The following is a 22,768-nucleotide window of genomic DNA, read 5'->3' as shown; positions in this document are numbered from 1 at the left end:
AAAAAAGGCATGATATAAGCTAAGAAAAATACGCATGTTAAGACGTATACACCGGTGTGACCCAGGCCTAAGGGCTCCTTCACACAAGCGGAGGTGCAAATGCACATGTGTTAGCGCTACCTATTTGTGCTATGAACGTGGCTGAGGTCTGCACATTGTATTGCACTTTGTTTGCGCATGTTGAGCCTGTGTACCACACACCTCGCCCTATTTAGCCAGATCTGGTCTATTCCTCGCAGTTTTGAGCTGTATATGGTGCGTCCCCTTACATATTGTGTGCGCATTTGTGCACCCCTCCTGCCCCCCCCCCCCCCTTTCTTTTGCACAAAATAGAGCATGCTCATTTTTTTGCACGCAAGAAATGCATGTACAAAAAAATGAGGAGCCCTAAAGTGTGACTTTGGTGCAAGTTTTCAGACCCCTATCGTACTCGCCTCTGTGACCGCGCCGTGACTCGGCAGGGCTGCAGGTGGTCATTAGTTTCCCTATAAATCAAGAGAAGTGATGTTGTGTAACCCACCACCTCGGTGGGGCAACCGCTGTTTCCTGCATGAGCGATGAAATCGCAGCAGAAGAGGAAGTTGTGTTTACATCATCACTGTATGATTGGTGTTCCTGCATGATACAGCAACTACCGATGTAGCAGAGCTGAGCGTGTTGTTTACCCTGATAACACATGGAGCTTTTTATTATGAAAGAAAAAACCTAACAGGGATAATAACAGAACAATTGCCAAAAAACCATATATACACAAGATATTAGGGATACAAGAGAAGGAAAACCGTGTCCCATTTATACAACATAATTTACACTAAATAAAATATATATATATATATATATATATATATATACCGCCAACACCTACCAAACATGCTTGTAAATATAAATACAGTGTTTTATTTTTAAGCATACCCCCCCCACCCCTCCCAACACATGACCTCACACTAACCAGCCACAAAAAGCATATAATACATATTAAGCCACAACCGAAATACATAGAACAAAAACATGACCAATACCTGTTGAGGGCCTCCCGCTCTGGTTTGGGTCCCGTAAGTCTTTCATTCAACTCTTAACCTAAAAAAAAAAAAAGTTTGGAGTGAAACACCTTAGCAGCCCCCCTCCACACCCACACACCACCATGAATCAGTTCTCCAGACTAGGGAACCCCAAAGAAAAAAACCCTCCAAAGGAAAGCCGCTCGCGGCTTACCCAACCTTTCAAACGCCAGAGAAGGCACCTTCACCAGGCCACCGCGAATGTTCCTACTCACTTTGTACTCGAGGAGGATTTTATGCGTCGTTACTAAGCCCCGTGTGTTCCATGTGTAATACCGGGCCACTAGACTTACTAGAAATAAAGTCCCTGCCACCCAGATCTCCGAATGCGCCATAACACCACTCAGCGTAGGAGAGGTCAACCAGCTGAGGCCAACCGATAGAAGCCCCTACCCTCTGTATTGAGGGGACAATGAAGCAGGAAATAGTCCATGCTCTCCAGAATGTTGCCACATGCCTCCTGGGAACAACCCCCTTTCCTCTGTGTTCTGTACTTCAAGTTGTCCCCTGCTTGCAGTTTACCATGGAAGCAGCGCCAGGGCAAGTACCAATACTTCAAGAGGTTTCTTACTGAATTTACAAGTAACAGACCCATCCTCAAATCCTGACCTGGGCAGTCTCTGAGGGCCAATGGAGTCTGAAAGCAAGTTACCAAAATGCTCTGGTCAAGCACACGCCTAGCCAGTGTCCTGACTTCCCCACGGTCGGCCCCCATTGGTGTAAAACCTTGAGAACTGGCGCAATGTAAGATGACTCTGTGGTGTACAAAAATCCTTCACATGCCCTTCTGTCTCCCATTCCTAGAAGAAGGGCTGGAACCATCCCTTACAGGAGGACACCCATGGAGGAGCCCTCTCTGTCCAGAGGTTTGTGATATTAACTTTCGAAAAGGTATTCGCTAGGAATACACAGGGTTGACCATACTTACCTAGTCTTCACGTATGGTAAGTAACCTCCCTCCTCACTGGGTTCAACCTATTAGCTCCAGTTTAGTCTACTATCCACTAGTACCCCGAGGTCTTTTTCCATCTCACTTTTCCCTAGCGGTACCCCATTTAGTGTATATTGGTGACATCCGGTCCTCCTGCCCATGTGCAGAACCTTACATTTATCCACATTGAACTTCATTTGCCATTTTTCTGCTCAAGTCCCCACTTTATCTAAGTCCGCTTGTAGACAATGTGTGGCTACAAACGGACCTAGATAAGCTGGGGGCTTGGGCAGAAAAATGGCAAATGAAGTTCAATGTGGATAAATGTAAGGTTCTGCACATGGGCAGGAGGACCAGATGTCACCAATATACACTAAATGGGGTACCGCTAGGGAAAAGTGAGATGGAAAAAGACCTGGGGGTACTAGTGGCTTGTAAACTAAACTGGAGTAACCAATGCCAATCAGCTGCTGCAAAAGCTAATAAAGTCTTGGGGTGCATTAAAAGAGGTATAGGGGGGAGGGACGAGAACATTATCCTCCCACTATATAAGGCACTTGTCAGGCCCCACATGGAATACTGTTCATAGTTCTGGTCACCGGTGCTCAGGAAAGATGTCACAGTGCTTGAGGGGGTTCAAAGAAGGGCAACTAAACTAATACATGGAATGACAGGACTAGAATACCCCGAGAGGCACCAAAACTGGGATTATTCACCCTGGAGAAAAGACGGCTAAGGGGCGACCAGATAACCATGTATAAGTACACGAGGGGACAATACAAGGATCTCTCCCATGATCTGTTTATACCCAGGACTGCGACGGTAACAAGAGGACATCTGCTACGTCTAGAAGAAAGTAGGTTTCATCACCAACACAGAAGGGGATTCTTTACTGTAAGAGCAGTGAGACTGTGGAACTCTCTGCCTGAGGATGTGGTGATGGCAAAATCCATAGAGGCGTTTAAGAGGGACTAGATGTCTTCCTGGAGGGAAAGGATATTACGGAACAAAGACATTAGGTGACCATCGGGTCTTATATTTAGGTAGGAACTATCAGAGGTTGATCCGGGATTATTCTGACTGCCATTATGGAGTCAAGAAGGAATTTTCCCGCAAATGGGCTAATTGGCTTCGGCCTCTTGGGGTTTTTGCCTTCCTCTTCATCAATTAGAGGTTGAAACAGGTTGAACTAGATGGACATTGTCTTCATTCAGCCTAACATACTATGTTACTATGCATATGTTACTATTCCCCCGTAACAGCTGGAAGAACAGGTTGTAGACCCACAAGCAAAGAGGTTCTGGCAAAATGCATACACCTCCCAGGTATATTAACAAAGGGAGCAGGTAGCTTTTGATCAAGCAGACCTTTTCTCTTAGGGTTAAAAGCCACCCTTTCCATTGATCCATCCTTAAGTGGCATTCCTCAACCTGCCTTCCCAGTTTTACTTGGGATAATGCTCTTGGTTGAATTCAATGCCTGGAATCTTGGAGTTCTGGAAGATCAAAAACCGTATCTCCCCCTCCTAGCCAGAGACTCACACTCTTCCCATTTGATCTTTGACCAGGCAGCAGTAAACTACCAACATCACCTCCCCTCCGGTGGAGACAACGATAGCAACATTGTCAGCATATGCCGCTTTCTTCAAGGCCGAGTCTAGCACCCACAGGTCCATCCTCGCCCCCACCAACGGTTTCCATCTACTCTTCTGAGGAAGGGCTTACAGCAAACACAAAGGGCTCAGAGGGAATCCCTGGTGAACACCAGACCTGACTACAAAAGGACGGCCAACCCAACCGTTTACGTGCAGGAAACTCTCAGCCACTGAATACACTGTGTGCACGGGGTGTGGATCATGGCTGCGGGTTGGCAAGATGCACAGAAATAGACCCCGCTATGTGTAATGTATTTACACGGCGATCTGCCTCTTACAGTCGCGTCTTACTTTTAGTGAGTTAACGTCCATTATTTTCTATGGGAGCAAAAATAAAAGACTCGCGGATGTGATTTTCATGCAATTTTTTACTTTCTATTAAACCATTTTCACACCCAGCTATGAGTTTCCTTACAAACCGTATGACAATCACAGAGAGACGCGCAGGTTTAAAAGCGTGATATTGAAGCTTGAAATTTTGGTACAACCCCTTTAATTCTGCATTGAAATCCGCATTTAGGGTATGCTTACACGGGGTGGAAATGTTCCAGAATTTCCACAGCGAACATCCCGCAGCATTTCTCCGCCGTGTAAATATAACCAGAGGGTAGTTTCACACGGACAATCGCAATATCGTCGCAAGAAAATTCGCAGCAAATTTGCTTCTTTGTGCCCGTGATTCTTGAACATCAGTGCTGCTTTTTCTCACAAAAACAATGCTGCCGCTTACGATTTTCTTGTGTGATTCTTTCACGCAATTTTGCCGTAATCTTTTAGCGCAAAAGTCAATAGGACTTTTTAATGTTAAGAATGTATTGCATGAAAATTGCAAGTACGTGTGAGGTGATGCGATAAAAAGGAGGCTCCATAGGGAAACATGGGAAATGAAAATAAAAAAACGCGAAACGCAGGTAGATGGGGCACGCCACGATTTATTTTCTTGCAACATATCATCAGTGAAAACATCGCTAATGTGAAGGAAACCACTGAACATAATTGGTTTTATAATTCAGCGTTTTTACTCACCCTTGCATCGCACGAAAATTGCACGATTGTATTTTATCACAAGTGTAAAACCACCCTTAGACTTGCGGATTTCGTCTGGATTGCGTGAGCGGAAGCCGCCGCTGCGGAGCACTGAGTGGCGCTCTGAGTAGTCCTTCAATTCTATAAATATGAATGGAGGACTACTTAACACTGCAGTGGCAGGTTTGAGCGCAGACAGCGGGGAACCGGGTGATCTACTATGCCCAGGTAGTCCTGCGTACGTGGCGCCCCATATGGTAACCCCTTCAGTGCCACTTTATGGGGTTTCTAACATCCTCAATGCTTTATCATTCTGACTGAGCGCTTGCGTAACGATGCTTCTGTATATAAGAGGAAATTTACGACATTTTTTTGGCAGTAAGAGCCTCTTAAGATGTGGAGGGGGGGGGGGGGAGAAACAGTAATAAGGAAGGAGTGTGGGCAGAGGAACACATAAAGGGGCAGCGGCACTGACGTGTCCCAACAGATTTCATCAAATAAGCCGTAAGAATCAGACAGCGGCGCGAGGACGCTCACCATGGAACAATCCAAGCAGCGCGCCGAGATACCAGTAAGATTGCAGACAATGGAGGGGTATTTACCAAGGTGGCAGCGCGCTGCGCCACGTGACATCGGGTGATAGAAAGGCCCGCTGACACCTGAGATCTTGGAATGCCAGTATGTAGCTTGTAGATGCTTGTGCCAGTTTTGTAACCTGGAGCTGTGCCAAGAGGGGGTCAATAGTAGGGCTTGGAGTGTAAGACCGCATTCATACGGGTGAGCGCGATATTGGCCCGGGAAACTCAGACCGCTATCAGGCTTGTAAAATTGCGATATTCACTGCGACTGCATTGAGATTTGCGAGAAAATTGGAAACAATGTTCTGCGGACTTGCCGAAAAACAGAACATGATCCGAAAAATCGCACATGTAAATAGACCCATTGAAAATAATTGCGCAAGCTTCGTGTGTCTCGCAATACACAAAACTCGTGATAGAAACCCGCTCGTGTGAATGCGGCAGATATCCGTGGCGAATTCCGAAATACTCTATGCCTGGGCAAAAGTCCACTTAAGAAATTTCCAGTGTCATTCCGTGACCTGTCACTTCTGCGCAGAATCACGTCAGATGTCACAAGGCTAAATCCGCATGTAAATCTGCGGTAAAGTATGCGGCTTCGGCGCGGGTTTCTGCTGCGGTTTTTAGAGGCAAAATACATGCGGAATAATCGGCGTTGGATTCTGCCGTGTGAGCGTTCCCTGAGAGCGTGGTTCAGCTTCATCCACGGGGTCTATGGATTGTAGCGGCTGCATGCTGGGAGGTCTGTTCTATAATGCCTGCAGCGCCATTTACTGTAAACTACTGATGCATCGGAAGGGTTAATATGCGGTCCACATGGCTTGTATGGCGAGGGTTAATATATGGAGGATTATAGAGGGTGTGTTATGCAGCTTTTGTCTTGCAGCAGTGAATACATCAGGTGTAGCAGAACATGAGGCGTGTAGCGCGGGCGAGGCGCGGCCGCCTCTAGTGTTATAGCATTCGTTACATGGGGTATTATTGGGGTTCGGAGTGACCGGTGAGCGTCAGCTCTTGGGGTGCAGAGTCAGCAGATTGCATGCACAGTGAGATTCTTGGTTCTGCAGTTATTATCGCGCTGCAGGCTGATGTGGTGATATTATATGAGTTGTATCATCTCCCGAGTGATACTGAATGGCAGTTATGTGGCGAGCCGCAGGTTATCTGAGGTAAAGCGTGACGTTACAATGTAACAGAGGAGGGGGCGGGAAAAATGGGTTCTGATGGAGGTTTTTTTACCCCCTCCCCTTTCAAAAAAAAAAAAGATGCAACTTTTTGCTGCGCCAACAAGGTCAACCCAACAAAACAAATGTGCAATAAATGACCACGTTCTCACCCCCATCTAGTAGCGTTGGACTTCTTCGGCCTTGAGAACTGCAGCAGTTCGTCGTGGCATAGATTCCACTAGGTCGTACATGTCAAACATAAAGCCCGCGGGCCGAATCTGGCCCACCGCTGCACTGTATGTGGCCCCCTGGCTGTGCAGCATCGGTACGGTCTTTTCACTCACCCCGCCTGCAGCAGCGGTCCGACGGTGGCTGCCATTGCTGAGTCTGTGACTGCTGACCTCTCCTCCCCTGGTGTCTGTGTACGCTGTCCTGTACGCTGCGCAGATGCCAAGGGGAGAGGTCAACAGTCACAGACTCAGCAATGGCAGCTGCCGTCGGACCGCTGCTACAGGCGGGGTGAGTGAAAAGACCGTACCGATGCTGCACGGCCAGGGGACAATAGGGGAAGTAGCTATTACTAGTAGGACTACTATGGGGGGTCATTATTACTACTCGGGCCACTATAGGGGCTACTATTACTACTGAGGCCACTATGGGGGTTACTATTACTACTGGGGCCACTATGGGGGTTACTATTACTACCGAGGCCACTATGGGGGTTACTATTACTACCGAGGCCACTGTGGGGGACACTATTACTACTGAGGCCACTGTGGGGGACACTATAACTACTGAGGCCACTGTGGGAGATTATATTACTACAGGGGCCACTGTGGGGGCCACTATTGCTACTGGAGCGACTATGGGGGTTACTATTACTACTGGGGCTATGACGGGGTTACTATTACTACTAGGGCCACTATGGAGGTTACTATTACTACTGGGGCGACTATGGGGGTTACTATTACTACTGGGGCCACTATGGGGGTTACTGTTACTACTGAGGCCACTGTGGGGGCCACTATTACTACAGAGGCCACTATGGGGGTTACTATTACTACTGAGGCCACTGTGGGGGCCACTATTACTACTGAGGCCACTATGGGGGTTACTATTACTACTGGGGCCACTGTTTGGGACTCTATTACTATTGAGGCCACTGTGAGGGTTAATATTACTACTGGGGCCACTATGGGGGCTACTATTACTACTGGGGCCACTATGGGGGTTACTATTACTACCGAGGCCACTATGAGGGTCATTATTACTACTGGGGCGACAATGGGGTTAATATATGGAGGATTATAGAGGGTGTGTTATGCAGCTTTTGTCTTGCAGCAGTGAATACATCAGGTGTAGCAGAACATGAGGCGTGTAGCGCGGGCGAGGCGCGGCCGCCTCTAGTGTTATAGCATTCGTTACATGGGGTATTATTGGGGTTCGGGGTGACCGGTGGAGCGTCAGCTCTTGGGGTGCGGAGTCAGCAGATTGCATGCACAGTGAGATTCTTGGTTCTGCAGTCATTATCGCGCTGCAGGCTGATGTGGTGATATTATACGAGTTGTATCGTCTCCCTTAGACGATGGGACTGCGCTGTAATACCACGTACAACCTGGTGGCCCTACTTTTCAAAGAAGCCAGACACATTTTTCGGACCCCGCAGGGACCTTTCACACGGGATGGAATGACATCTCAGGACGCACCGCATGCTGCGGTAAAGTCTGCACCAAAATCGCCAAGACACCCGCGGATTTGGTTGTGTGATTCCATCTCGCGCGAAAGTGCGTAAAAACCACTCAAAATGCTATTGATTTTGTGAGTAAACTCGGAAAATATCGCACTTGCAATAAAAATTTGCGCTAAAAAAACGCAAGAAATTCTGCAAGAGGCTCCGCTCCACGCATTTCGCAGTTAAAACGCAACAAAATCAGCACAGATGTAGATTTTGTCAATTAGCGTGGATTTTCTTACATTTTAACTACGAAATGCGTTCGGTAGAATGTCATGAATTTTTGTACGCAGACTTTAATTGTGGAATTACATCTCCTTTATGATAGAGATCCGCAGCGACAATTGCGCAGGACGTCCGTAATTCTGCGGCAGAATGCTTTTCCATTTTGGAATTAAATCTTGCGGGTTTGAAGTGAAGAGGCGCAGATTATACCAGGTGCGGAATATCCATAGGGCTAACAATGTGACACAGAAATGTCCGCGCGGACTAATTCCGTCCCGTGTGAACGGTCCCTAAGGAACACAGAATTGCGCAGCAGCCATGAATCTTACAGATTCCACTATCCTATTGGTCTTGAATGTCCGATCTGAGAATCCCATTCCACTTTATTTAATGTGTTTCCCTTCAGGATTCTTCTGTCCTCACTACCGGAGCAGGCATTCCAATAGGGGACAAGCTTAATGTCTTAACTGCGGGCCCTCGGGGGCCACTGCTGGTCCAGGACACGGTGTTTATCGATGAGATGGCCCATTTTGACCGGGAAAGGATCCCTGAAAGAGTAGTGCACGCTAAAGGAGCCGGTGAGTAAAACAGCCGCGGTAGGTTCTTAAAGTGTCCCTAACTTTTCAGACAACTTCTGGTCATCTAATATTCTGCGCGTTTCATAAATTTTGTAATATACTTTTATTAAATATTTTTGTTTTACCTCTGAAAATCTAGGCTGAAGGTCAGGCTTTCTGCAATCCACTGCTTGTCTTCAGGCATTTAGCTTCCCGGGTAACTAGGACCTTTAAGACATTTGTTAGCTGTGGTGGAGGGGCTGTCTTCACTGCTCTCAGATCTGCAGTCAGTGTGTACACACTCTCTGCCTCTCCTCATGTTATATTTACCTATCCTGGTACTTATCTTTAGGTTGGAGCCATTATATGTGTCTCCAGTTTGCTGTGGGCCATGCAGCATAATTCTTATTGGATTGATCTTTATTAGCTGCTTTACTAGCTCTTGTGTGTTTGCATGATTACAGCATATATAGAGATCTCTGTATATGTTGTGACCTTGCCAATACACAAAAGCTAGAAAAACAGGCCACGGAAGTGTGACAATGTTGTGGGGGCTTCCTGGGACCCCCTTGTGTGTGCGGCTGAGCGTTATCTTGCTGGAAGCCGCCCATGAGAGGAACACATGTGGCTGCAGGATGTCCTGAACATATCGCTGAGCTGTCATTGTCCCCCGTACCACTACTAGGGGGGACGGACTGTCGTATGCGATGCCCCATCACACCAGCAGGGGGCAGTGTGCCGCTTCACAGCAAAGGCAGGATTGAGGCGCTCACCCTGAGGTCTCCAGACACAAACATGGCCGTTGTCAGCGCCCAAACTAAACCTGGATTCATCACTAAAGACAACCCGGTTCCCATCTGTAACATCCAGTTTAGTTATTCATGACAACACTGCAAACGGAGGTGACGGTGAGGTCAGAGGCCGTGCATATAATGGGGGCCCTGAAACCAAATGTCCCTCAGCCAAGATCCTGGAAAAGATTCCAACAGACACAGGCGTGTAAGGATGGCGCCCCCTGTCTCTGGATGGCAGACAACGGAACAGTTAGAGCTGTTGGTGGTTGTCAGACGATCAGATGCTCCTTTCTACTCGTGGTCTATCGGGGGGTCCTGAGCCCGGTCACCTTGTGTGCCCTCACACATCCACTGGTCCCAACACCCCCTAACAGTCTGGTCAGACGCTCCTTTCTACTGGTGGTCTGTAGGGGGCGTCTTGTGCCCGGTTGCCTTGTGTGCCCTCAAACATCCAATGGTCCTGACACCTCCTAACAGTTGGTCAGACGCTCCTCTCTACTGGTGGTCTGTTGGGAGTCCTGAGCCCGGTCACCTTGTGTGCCCCCATCCACTAGTCCCAACACCCCCTAACAGTCTGGTCAGATGCTCCTCTCTACTGGTGGTCTGTTGGGGGGTCCTGAGCCCGGTCACCTTGTGTGCCCTCACACATCCACTGGTCCCAACACCTCCTAACAGTCTGGTCAGATGCTCCTCTCTACTGGTGGTCTGTTGGGAGTCCTGAGCCCGGTCACCTTGTGTGCCCCCATCCACTAGTCCCAACACCCCCTAACAGTCTGGTCAGATGCTCCTCTCTACTGGTGGTCTGTTGGGGGGTCCTGAGCCCGGTCACCTTGTGTGCCCTCACACATCCACTGGTCCCAACACCTCCTAACAGTCTGGTCAGACGCTCCTTTCTACTAGTGGTCTGTTGGGGGCGTCCTGAGCCCGGTCACCTTGTGTGCCCTCACACATCCACTGGTCCCAACACCCCCTAACAGTCTGGTCAGACGCTCCTTTCTACTGGTGGTCTGTAGGGGGCGTCTTGTGCCCGGTTGCCTTGTGTGCCCTCAAACATCCAATGGTCCTGACACCTCCTAACAGTCTGGTCAGACGCTCCTCTCTACTGGTGGTCTGTCGGGGGTCCTGAGCCCGGTCACCTTGTGTGCCCCCATCCACTAGTCCCAACACCCCCTAACAGTCTGGTCAGATACTCCTCTCTACTGGTGGTCTGTTGGGGGGTCCTGAGCCCGGTCACCTTGTGTGCCCTCACACATCCACTGGTCCCAACACCTCCTAACAGTGTGGTTAGAACGGCCCGGTGGGGGACAATTCATTGATACAACCATTCAGCTTCTCACACCCCAATAATGCACCCCTCTCAGACTCTGGTAACGGGGTGAAATCTCTTCTCTGCATCGTAGAGGCGTCTAGTGGTCAACAAGCGGAAGAAGAGGTCCCTGCTCACAAGGATCCTCCGAGAGCCTCTTATAGGCCAAGGGGGGAACCACTTTTAGGGTCTCCGGTGACAAGACCGTCCATCTAATCACCACAACTCTCATCATTTACAGATCTGCCTGAGATGGATCTGGGGCGGGAGTGTTTTTTTTACAATGAATGTATGTACGTAAAACTCCTATCTGGGGTAAGTGACTCCTTTCTCAACTTCCAGTGGCCTGTGGTTCCCCTTTTTTGTCCGCAAGGTCTTTGTAGATGTCACAAACCTCCTCAGTCACTGAAACCTCCATCTAATGTGCAAAAATAAATACCGTATTTTTCATTCTATAAGACGCACTCTGGTTTTAGAGGGGAAAATAGGGAAAAAATATTTTGAACTCCCCCAGGGATAGTGCAGGGGATAGTAGCGGGCGACTGAGCAGGAGGAGCAACAGAGGTCTGAAAACCTGGAGCTCTCCATGTCAGAGCGGCGCTTGTTCGGCAGGAGGAAGGGAAGAAGCCACTTGGTGGAGGCGGGGAAGCAGCAGCAGTTCTCACCGGCGCTCACCACCAATCAGCAGCGCGTATGGGCGGCAGCGGGGAGAGAAAACTGCTAACTGATCGCACATTTGTGCATGCGATCGCAAATTTAACGTGCGATCGCGCTAACTAAATTGCGGTTGTGCACTAAACTCGCGATCGTGACGAATTTCGGCAGATTAGCTCTATAGGTCGCAGCAACTCACCACTGAGACCCCTGCCAATCCTGAGAACAGGGGCTCTGTGGCCCCGTCTTCCTCAGTGCAGTCTTACTGCCCCTTTCGAAGTGAGCAGGAGACTGAATGGAGCGCTGGTCATGCAAGCGCCCCAGCGCTTCATTCACTTTCAGTAGGGCTCCAGAGATATCTCAGCGGCACGCACTCAGGTATTTTCATCGGCCCCTTTGAAATGAATGGAGCGCAGACCCTTCATGTTCCGCCAGCGCTCCCTTCATACCGACATCAATGTGGGGGGAGAAACGACCCTCGCAGTGATAGGCAGATCAGGACACAGCAGTGAGACCCCACTGATCAGCAAGTTATTCCCTAGCCTGTGTATATGGGATACCTTGTAATTGGGGTACAAACCCTTTAACTATTATACACTATTGATTCGGGCCGACAGTCCTCCCCGTTGACGTCAATGGAGAAAACCTGCAACAGATCCACAACAAATACTCAATAGAAAGTGATATGCCATAAATGTAAAAATTTGGCCGCTCAAAAAATTTCTAGCATGTGGATGAGATTTGTTAACCCCTCGTAGACTTTCCTGCTTCTACGATATATCCTGCGGCAGGTTTTCATAGTCCCTATGGAAAATCTGCAGTATTTCTGCTGTGTATCTACCGTAAATTAGTAGTAGAAGTTTTGTAAATGTCACTACTTTATGTTGTCTTTTCACTGCAGGAGCATTTGGATATTTTGAAGTCACCCATGACATCACTCAGTACACAAAAGCCAAAGTGTTTGAGGGCATTGGGAAGAAAACCAATATTGCTGTGCGGTTCTCTACTGTAGGTAAGTCCTCAGAAGATCGCTACATGGACTTACAACCAGCAGCTCACGGTCAGGCGGTCCGGTCCTTTCCTAGAGCATGCTGCAATATAATGTATTGCCACGCACCGATTGGCTTTGGGCTATCTGAGGTGGCAGCACCCGGGGAACGCCGGTTTTCACGCTTGACCCCTCCAAATGGGATACCAGCTTTCCTGCTTAAGTTGCTAGACCCACACAAAGTCCTGGTTCTGTGGCTGCTGACGCTGCACTGGGTCGGATGGTGGTACCTGAAGGTGTGAACAGGAACGTGGTAGAGGGACAGGCTGGAATCTGGGCTGTTGGCACAGGTGCGTCAACAAGATCCAGGCTATAAATCAGGGCAGGCAGCAGACAAGAGCAGAGTCCAAGATACAGAGCTCAGAAGTCAGAAGGGTCAATAATCGAGCAAGTGTCAGAACCAGAAACATAGGTGTTGCCACAAATGGCTGAATGAGACCTGCTTAGATGATTGCCGAGGGACAAGATTAGGGAGTGTGGCCCCTTAAAAAAGGGGCAGGACTGTGCAAAAGCCTTGTGGGAAGAGCCCTGCGAGTGAGCAGCAGCAGAGGATTGGTGTGAAGCAAGCGACAGTTGGTGGTGTCTGACCGCAACCCCAGGAGCAGGTGAATAGTGGTAACAAATTGCCCACTTTGAATGCCCTTTCCATACAACCTATTTAAGTGGCTTTGTCAGATCTCCTGTCTGACAGCAGCATATTATAGAGGGGGAGACACCGAGCTCGGGGATATATAGTTTTCTACTATTTGCTTCAGTATTTTCATGCTAAAACTTCTAAAAGGTGTCTTCCAGGACTCCTAAAGAAAGCCTGTGAGTCCTCCAAATCCCGCCCACAGACACTGAGGGACAGTTTTTTATGTAGCCGCCAATCACTGTGAGTGGGCGGGGTTAGTAGGACTCACAAGCTTTCTCTATGAGTCTGCAAAACATTTTAGAAGCTTTTTACATGAAAATACTGAACCAAATCATAGAAAACTATATATCCCCGAGCTCGGCATCTCCTCCTCTATCACAAGCTGCTGTCAGATAGGAGATCTGATGAACTACGTTAAGGCATATATAGAAGGAATAAATAGGGCCCTTTGTAGTAGTACCCCCTCTATTAACCAGAAATGAGAGCTTCTGTAAGTGTCCATCGATAGTGGCTGATTGCTGGGGCTTCCAAGCGTCCACGGTGAGTCCACACTAATGATATTCTTATTTATCACTCATAAACCTAATATCTTGTTTTCTTTGCACACAAAAGCTGGAGAACTGGGATCTGCCGATACCGTCCGTGACCCACGAGGATTTGCCGTAAAGTTCTACACAGATGAAGGAATTTGGGATCTGGTTGGCAACAACACACCGATATTCTTTATTCGAGATGCCATTCTGGTAAATTGACTCTAAGCAAACTGGGTAATAAATGTTCTCGACTACAAAGCAATATGTGTCATGTGATATCCAGGGTAGCGTAACTTTGCTTGCATCATGAGACTCTGGAAGTCATGTGACCTTTGTGTTCTCTAGTCTAATATGTTATTCTAAAAGTCCTAAAACTATTTAAGTGGGTTGTAACAGACTGGAACGAAGGGGACACTTTATTTTAAAGGCATAGCACCATCATTTCCAGGCACAGCTCAATCTCTGTGAGTGAATGACAAGAAGTCCATGGACAGAGGTGACGCTGTGTCTGGTGAAAAAGTGTCCTCCTTCAAATCTTTTAACCCCTTGGTAACATCCGCCATATTTGTACTGCGGATGAACGGAGGCAGTGTTTTGGGTGGGTTCAAGAGCAGAGCTTGCTCCATACACAGCGAGTGCCAACTGTATTATACTGCTGACCATTGCCTGCAGTAGCCAGGATCAGAGATCAATCAGATCCTGGCCATTTTACTCTGGGCATCAGCACCCAGAATACTCAGAAGGTGCCAGGGGTCACTGACCCTGGGGGACCCACTCAGGGGGAAGATCAATCTAGTCTTTGTTCTTTGAAATGAATCCATGTCTTAAAGGATGCAGATACAATTGAGGGGGTATAGTGGGGCCCATAAATGTCTTAGGGGCATGATAGGGCTTTACTAATTGCTGAGGGGCATAGTGGGGCCTATAAATTACTCAGCGGGCACAGTGGAGCTTATAAATGACTCGGGGCACAGTGGGGACTATAAATGACTCAGGGGGCACAGTGGGGCCTATAAATGACTCAGTGGGCACAGTGGAGCTTATAAATGACTCAGGGGGCACAGTGGGGACTATAAATGACTCAGAGGGCACAGTGGAACCTATAAATAACTCAGAAAGCACAATGGGGCCTATAAATGACTCAGGGAGTACAGTGGTACATATAGATTACTAAGGTGCCCACTGTGACTCTGTTGCCCAAGGGCCCTTATAAACCTGGAGTCCGCCCTAGTTTTATGCTTTAAATGTTATGGTCAGTGCTGACCGTGGCAAGTAAGTGGTTAGACAAAGAGAGGGGGCTCAATTTGTCAGCCAATCAGGGAGTCTTGAACAGTTGACATGGCAGCCAGAGGCCCAGTGATAAGAGGAGGCCATATAGCAAAGATCAAAATGGTTTCTTTGGGACAGAAGGACTTGCTTTTGGGGGGTTTTTTTGCACCCTCCATGCCTTTGCCTTGACGCTTGGGTCAATTACCCACCCTTTTCTATCTAACAATGCAGTTCCCCTGGAGAAAGGAGCCCTGAACAGGTTCTTGACACACAGTAGTGATAGGGCTTGGACCAACCAAGTGTGCACCCTCTTTCTGCAATGGTTCCATGCCTGCCGTTTGGTCTGCATTCCCATTGACTGCACACTGTAGCCGAATTGATTCCCAATCTGGAACTACCGCGTAGCTGTGAAGCTGTTGCTTGCCCAATGTCATAGTGAATTATCTACAGCCTTAGATTTACGTTGCGAATCGTAGAATACTCTGTAATTACTGTATGATGTGCATCCCTGCAGTTTCCGTCCTTCATACACAGTCAGAAAAGGAACCCACAGACCAATCTGAAGGACCCTGATATGGTATGGGACTTCTGGAGCTTGCGGCCAGAGTCACTGCATCAGGTGAGTGGGTTATCTTCTAGATGAAGTCATGGGAAGAACATGGGTTTCCATTATAAACAGAAAACACAGCTCAAGTAAGAACAGAGTCTAACACCTGGCTGCAGGATCCGACTACACAGTTTATCTGTAGTCTGTAACCATGGAAACACATAGGTTTGCATAGGAGCTGTACACACATAGTTGGTGAAGACTGTTGCTGATATTTTATTTTGGGTGTATTTAGGCAATGCAATTATGGTTGCAAATACAGACATACCCTTTAAGAAATGTTACTATATTATTGATCCCAGGTTTACAACTATTGTTTTTTCTCCTTACCAAGGTGACGTTTCTGTTCAGTGATCGTGGCATTCCTGATGGGTACAGGTACATGAATGGGTATGGGTCTCACACCTTCAGGCTGGTGAATGCCCAAGGAGAAGCCGTGTATTGTAAATTCCATTATAAGGTGGGTTTCCTGTAGGAGAGACTTGAGAATTTACAGAATCTAATTACTAAAACAGATGGTCAATATATCAACGATTAATCCATATATTGGGGTCACAGTGGGGGTCTGGGTCCTGGAACTCTCTAACCCCTTGACAAGTGTCCCGAAATTAGTGAGATAGTCAATGATTCCCGGCACTACCCTAGATTGCCAACCTGATAAAGGACAACTCACTTCAACAGTCCATGACTATACGGATGGCAACGACACTCGAGTGGCTACTCAAATGTAAGTTCCTGTTAGTAGACTGGAGAGCATGCAGGACCATGGAGATATGAGAGTATTATAGGTACATTGCTCTGGGCACACACTGTCCTACCAAAAGTAACTGGACCCCCTGAGCAGGAATCAAAAGTGCTATTCATTTTCATATGGTAATATTTGGTGGGGCTCCTTTCATGGGTCCAAATACAGTTTAGGGTTAAATAATATGTTGCATTTCCTGCAGTCTAATCAAGGCATCAGAAACCTGTCGGTAAAAGAAGCAGAGAAGCTGGTGGTAAAAGACCCCGATTATGCCACCCGGGACCTATTCCAGGCCATTGCTAAGAAGGATTTCCCATCGTGGACCATGTACATCCAGGTCATGACATTCAAGCAGGCTGAGACGTGTTCTTTCAATCCGTTTGACCTTACCAAGGTAAGTGATGCCAACTCTTCTGACCTGAGCCAAGCTATCCACAGTATGATGGAGTCCAGGGGTTAAAAATTCTGCTTATTCAGATTCCCTATTGACAAATCTGCCTAGATAAGCAGTAATATAGGTGCATGGGGTGAGTTGCTGCAGAGCTGCACTCACTATTCTGCTGGTGGAGTAACTATATGCATACATTACTTATCCTGTGCTAATGCTGAGTTAGATCAACTTTATACTTCAGAGCTTTACTCAGTATTCTGCTAGTGGAGTCACTATATGCATACATTACTTATCCTGTGCTAATGCTGAGTTAGATCAACTTTATACTTCAGAGCTTTACTCACTATTCTGCTGGTGGAGTCACTGTGTACATACATTACTTATCCTGTACTGATCCTGAGTTACATCCTGTATTATACTCCAGAGCTGCACTCACTATTCTGCTGGTGTAGTCACTATGTAGATACATTCCTTATCCTGTACTGATCCTGAGTTACATTCTGTATTATACTCCAGAGCTGCACTCACTATTCTGCTGGTGGAGTCACTGTGTACATACATTACTTATCCTGTACTGATCCTGAGTTACATCCTGCATTGTACTCCGGAGCTGCACTCACTATTCTGCTGGTGGAGTCACTGTGTACATACATAGTGAGTGCAGCTCTGGAGTATAATACAGGATGTAACTCAGGATCAGTACAGGATAAGTAATGTATCTACACAGTGACTACACCAGCAGAATAGTGAGTGCAGCTCTGGAGCATAATACAGGATGTAACTCAGGGTCAGTACAGGATAAGTAATGTATGTACACAGTGACTCCACCCGCAGAATAGTGAGTGCAGCTCTGATGTATAATACAGGATGTAACTCAGGATCAGTACAGGATAAGTAATGTATGTACACAGTGACTCCACCAGCAGAATAGTGAGTGCCGCTCTGGAGTATAATACAGGATGGAACTCAGGGTCAGTACAGGATAAGTAATGTATGTGCACAATGACTCCACCAGCAGAATAGTGAGTGCAGCTCTGGAGTATAATACAGGATGTAACTCAGGAGCAGTACAGGATAAGTAATGTATGTACACAGTGATTTCATCAGCAGAATAGTGAGTGCAGCTCTGCAGTATAATACAGGATGTAACTCAGGATCAGTACAGGATAAGTAATGTATGTACACAGTGACTCCACCAGCAGAATAGTGAGTGCAGCTCTAGAGATAATAATACAGGATGTAACACAGTCCAAAATAAGATATCAGTATTTTCTCAACTTAAAGCCCATTCAGACGCAACGCTCAAAATTCGTAAAAAGTGTAGCAACTGAGCGATAATCGTTCCGTATAATCGCGCGCCCATCGTGCACTTTTCGTTAGTCATTCGTTTATCGTTGTCTTTCATTGTTTGGCCGTTCGCTTATCGTTTGGTTTAAATGAAAATCGTTCAGTTGTTTAACGGTTTTTACCTTATTTTTTGCCCTCACTGATGCACGCGCCATTCAAACAAACTCCGCTCAATTATCGTTTATCATCCATTTTCCAATGATAATTGTTAACCATCGCTCACTTACGACACTTTTAACAAATTTTGAGCGATGATCGTTGCGTCTAAATGGGCCCTAAATTCGTAGATTATCCGTTTACAGTAGTGCATATAAACGTGGACCCCTGAAGAATAGCTGGATAATGATGGTAATGGGTGGATGTTGTGTGGTTGTGGCCGGAGGGTCGGGGTCCGGCACACAATGGACGGATCAGTAGTTGTGTAACGTCTACCGCAGCGCAGATTATATATCCTTGCGAACACGAGGATAATTTACCTGCTGGCAGCCGGACGGTGAACAGAATAATTATCTGGTAACTGGATACCAGCAGCCGTGATAATCAGCTTCTGGAATGGAACGCCTGATTAGTGTCATGACCCTTATTAAAGAGGACGTGCCCCTCCTCATCTGGTGGGGCCGGCTGCATAGCTGTACAGTCGCGGTCCACTGACTCCAAACATTTCCTTCTTTTGTTTATACACTCCCCCGTTCCAACAGTCACGCTCTTCTAAGATTTGGCTATTGACACTGTGAATGTGTCAAGTGGGCGGTCCTTACCACTCACTGCTAATCAAGTCAGATGTTGCCAATTGGCAGAAAGCCATAAGGACCGCTGGCTTAATACATTCACACTTTTCTAGATATTTTTTCCCTAAATATAGGGAATGTTGCAAAATAAAAAAGATGCTATATTTGCTCCCCCCCCCCCCCCCCCCCGCGCTGGTCTAGAACCCCCATGCTAGTCCTCCCTGTTGAGTTTTGTTTCCATGGTTGCTGTATCTGAGCACATTATGTGCTTATATACCCATGTGACCGCTGCAGAAAATGGGAAGATGGGACAATGACTCTGCAGCGCCACCTGTTGGAAGGCAGCATTCCTGCAAGTCAATGTCAGACCTTTTAACAAACCTTGCAAGAATGACTGGGAGTATAAGCCAAAACCAGACTCTGCTCCAGAAGGAAGAGATAAACCATACACAGACAGCTATTTCGGGGTTTTACCGCCCATCAATTTGCAGTAGGTTTCTAGCTTGGCTAGACATAAGTTCCCAAGATATTAAGTTATCATCTATCCACAGTGTAGGGAATAACGTTTTGATTGCTGGAGGTCCGACCGCTGTGACCTCTCACCAATCCAAAGAATGGGGGTCCTGAAGGTCTGCATGAATTAAGCGGCGGTGAAGCATGCAATCACGGCTCTATTCATGTCAATGGGAGCACCGGAGACAGCCGAGAGCGTGAATGTAGCTCCATCCATTCCTGGGTGCAGCAGACCCTCATTCTCAGGATTAGTGGTTGATTCCAGTAGTCGGACCCCCACGATCAGAAAGTTATTCCTTATCTTGTAGATGGGCAATCATTTTCTATCTTGGCACGACCCCTTTAAGCAGCTCTTGGGGTCCTTTTACACGAACTGTCTTCGGCCTGTCAAAGACTGCTGGGAGTTGCAGTTCTGCCCAGGTTGGGGATCACATAGATGGCCCATTGGTTTCCATGTAAGGCCCAGTGGCTACAGCCCCCTGGTGATAAGAGCCGCTCTCGGATGGTCCCAGCAGTCATGTGATCGGTTCACCCCGGCAGGTGGGTGTTGGGGGCCGCTGAACCGTTTTCATATTTATTCATCCAGGATCGGGTCATGACATTATTACTGAGAACGTGATTCATGGCGTCACAAAGCCGACCGTCCAGTTGTGAGCGCGCCCCCGCAGTGTGTCAGTCTTATCATCATTAGTAATTAGGTTCGGTCCTAGTAACAGGTTGGGTCTTTCTGGTAGCGCACTGTTATACATGACACGCATGGCGGTAATGACATGGAGCTTTCTGGTTATGAAACCTCTGGGCATCTACTGCTGCCAACGTGTGGTGCCAGCCAGCCTCGTGTTATTGATCCAAATGGGGGATTTAGGTGGCACCTTAATCTGTAGTAATCCTAATCTTCAGTGACCCCCCCAACGTTGGGCAATTACTGTATTCTATATCTCCCCTCGGATGAAGAGATGAAGGAGCTCACAGGAGACAGTGCGTTAAATGGCAGCAATTTTTCTACCGCCCACTGGGCACTTTGGAAGGCTGGGTCCTACTTCTTGTGCCCTCTAGTGTTGGTGAGGAGATCTGCTCCAGTCGTAGGTTCACTTGAACAAGAGCATGGCTCAGAATAGTTGCACCGAGAGCAGGTCTCATCTACTGTTACGGTGTTATTACATGGGCACCAATGCTTGTTCAGTACCAGTCTTTGGTTAGATGGCATCTTGTGCAGAATTTATTTTAGCCCCCCCCGCCATAGGAAAAAACAATATACATTATACTGATAGGCAGTCTGCCTGCATTCTGCTTGTGTAGAAAGCAGCAAGATACCAAAACAGCTCAGTACATGGATACAGCCCCAGAACCAAGCATACAACATAAATACAACACCAAAACTTAGCTCACTACACAAACACAGCACCAGAACCACCAATCTCCTAACCTAAACACAGTACCAGAACCAGGCTCATAACCTAAACACAGCACCAGAACCAGGCTCACAACCTAAACACAGCACCAGAACCAGGCTCACAACCTAAACACAGCACCAGAACCAGGCTCCTAACCTAAACACAGCACCAGAACCAGGCTTATAACCTAAACACAGCACCAGAACCAGGCTCATAACCTAAACACAGCACCAGAACCAGGCTCCTAACCTAAACACAGCACCAGAACCAGGCTCATAACCTAAACACAGCACCAGAACCAGGCTTATAACCTAAACACAGCACCAGAACCAGGCTCATAACCTAAACACAGCACCAGAACCAGGCTCATAACCTAAACACAGCACCAGAACCAGGCTTATAACCTAAACACAGCACCAGAACCAGGCTCATAACCTAAACGCAGCACCAGAACCAGGCTCATAACCTAAACGCAGCACCAGAACCAGGCTCATAACCTAAACGCAGCACCAGAACCAGGCTCATAACCTAAACACAGCACCAGAACCAGGCTCATAACCTAAACACAGCACCAGAACCAGGCTCATAACCTAAACACAGCACCAGAACCAGGCTCATACCATAAACACAGCACCAGAACCAGGCTCATAACCTAAACACAGCACCAGAACCAGGCTCATACCATAAATGCTTTGGGTGAATGTTTTTGCCCTATAATTGCGCTATGCAAAAGGTCCTCAAATCCATTATTCTGTATAAAAGCACCTTAACAACAATTACAACTGAGCTTTCCAGAAATGGGCGGGTCTATTTATGGACTCTAGGTCCTCCCATGAGCATAGAGCTCAGGGGCTGGACACAGGTCTTGTCTACCCCTTGGTTTATACTTGTTGGTCCTCCAACTCCATTGTAATACTTTTCCTAAAGCGACATATCCGTATGATAAAACTATATACAGGTTCGGCCCGCTACATGTGGATCCCACTGCACATCACACATTGGACGGAACATTCGGTGTATAACCCAAAAAATAAGTGACAACTTCCTTTAATCAATATGGATGATCTTCTTGGGGTCCTTATAAAGCGGTGCAGGGCGAGCGGACGGATGGAACGTGTAGATTGATGTGTGGGTTGAGGATTTACCATCTTTTTTGCTGCCCTTCCAGGTCTGGCCCCATAACGAGTACCCCCTCATCCCGGTGGGTAAACTGCTGCTCAACAGGAACCCTCAGAACTACTTTGCAGAAGTGGAGCAGATCGCGTTTGACCCCAGCAACATGCCGCCGGGGATTGAGGCGAGCCCGGACAAGATGCTGCAGGTGGGACTGTTCACTGAACTGAGGTGCTGCAAGTCCTGAGTGCTGGGACCACCGCAGGATGTTTGGGCACATTGCAAAGGCTGCAAGACTATTTCTGGGGTCACCAGAAGCGGAACGAGTAATAAAAAGTTATGACTTTTTTTTTTAAGGGGGGGGAGGGTTAAAAAAAAGTCTGCATGATCAAGGGGTAAAAGGGTATTCTGACTGTAAAAATGGAGGGCATTTCCATAAGAAATAAGAGAGGTCTTATAATGGGGGTCCCCCACTGCGCCCTATTGGGGATTTAAATCCACAGTAACATCCAGCCACATCTAGTACCAAGCCGCAGCAGAGCACAGATCCAGTGACCTCCGATGTGCTCCAGATGTGCCACGGCGGCCACTGGAAACTGTTCCGGCGCACCAGAATACCAGTAGTCCTCCCGCTAATAGTGAGAGCTGGTGCTATGTCGCCATCTAGTGTCAGAGGGTGCAATTATATGTTCTTGTATCCTGCCACTTTTTAGTACATTTGTGGTCAGAGCAGCCATGTGTGCAAGTAACTGGGCAGTGATGGAA

At 47.5% G+C, this 22,768-nt stretch overlaps 1 protein-coding gene across 1 annotated transcript in view; it reads left to right on the top strand.

The window, feature by feature from the left end:
* Positions 1 to 5,109: 5,109 nt before the first annotated feature.
* The window catches only part of LOC136582454 (catalase-like), a 29,145-nt gene continuing 11,486 nt past the window's right edge, over positions 5,110 to 22,768 (top strand). Inside the window, exons 1-8 of the mRNA XM_066583506.1 lie at positions 5,110 to 5,240; positions 8,777 to 8,948; positions 12,583 to 12,693; positions 13,976 to 14,106; positions 15,680 to 15,784; positions 16,107 to 16,232; positions 16,720 to 16,911; positions 22,059 to 22,211. Coding sequence (XP_066439603.1) covers positions 5,208 to 5,240; positions 8,777 to 8,948; positions 12,583 to 12,693; positions 13,976 to 14,106; positions 15,680 to 15,784; positions 16,107 to 16,232; positions 16,720 to 16,911; positions 22,059 to 22,211 — 1,023 coding nt within the window. The 5' untranslated portion in view covers positions 5,110 to 5,207. The remainder of the gene's footprint in view (positions 5,241 to 8,776; positions 8,949 to 12,582; positions 12,694 to 13,975; positions 14,107 to 15,679; positions 15,785 to 16,106; positions 16,233 to 16,719; positions 16,912 to 22,058; positions 22,212 to 22,768) is intronic.

The sequence above is a fragment of the Eleutherodactylus coqui genome, chromosome 11 (assembly GCF_035609145.1).
Source record: "Eleutherodactylus coqui strain aEleCoq1 chromosome 11, aEleCoq1.hap1, whole genome shotgun sequence".
Taxonomy (NCBI): Eukaryota; Metazoa; Chordata; class Amphibia; order Anura; family Eleutherodactylidae; genus Eleutherodactylus; species Eleutherodactylus coqui.
Note: the sequence above shows the minus strand (reverse complement) of the source record. Positions and strands in the feature narration are given on the sequence as shown.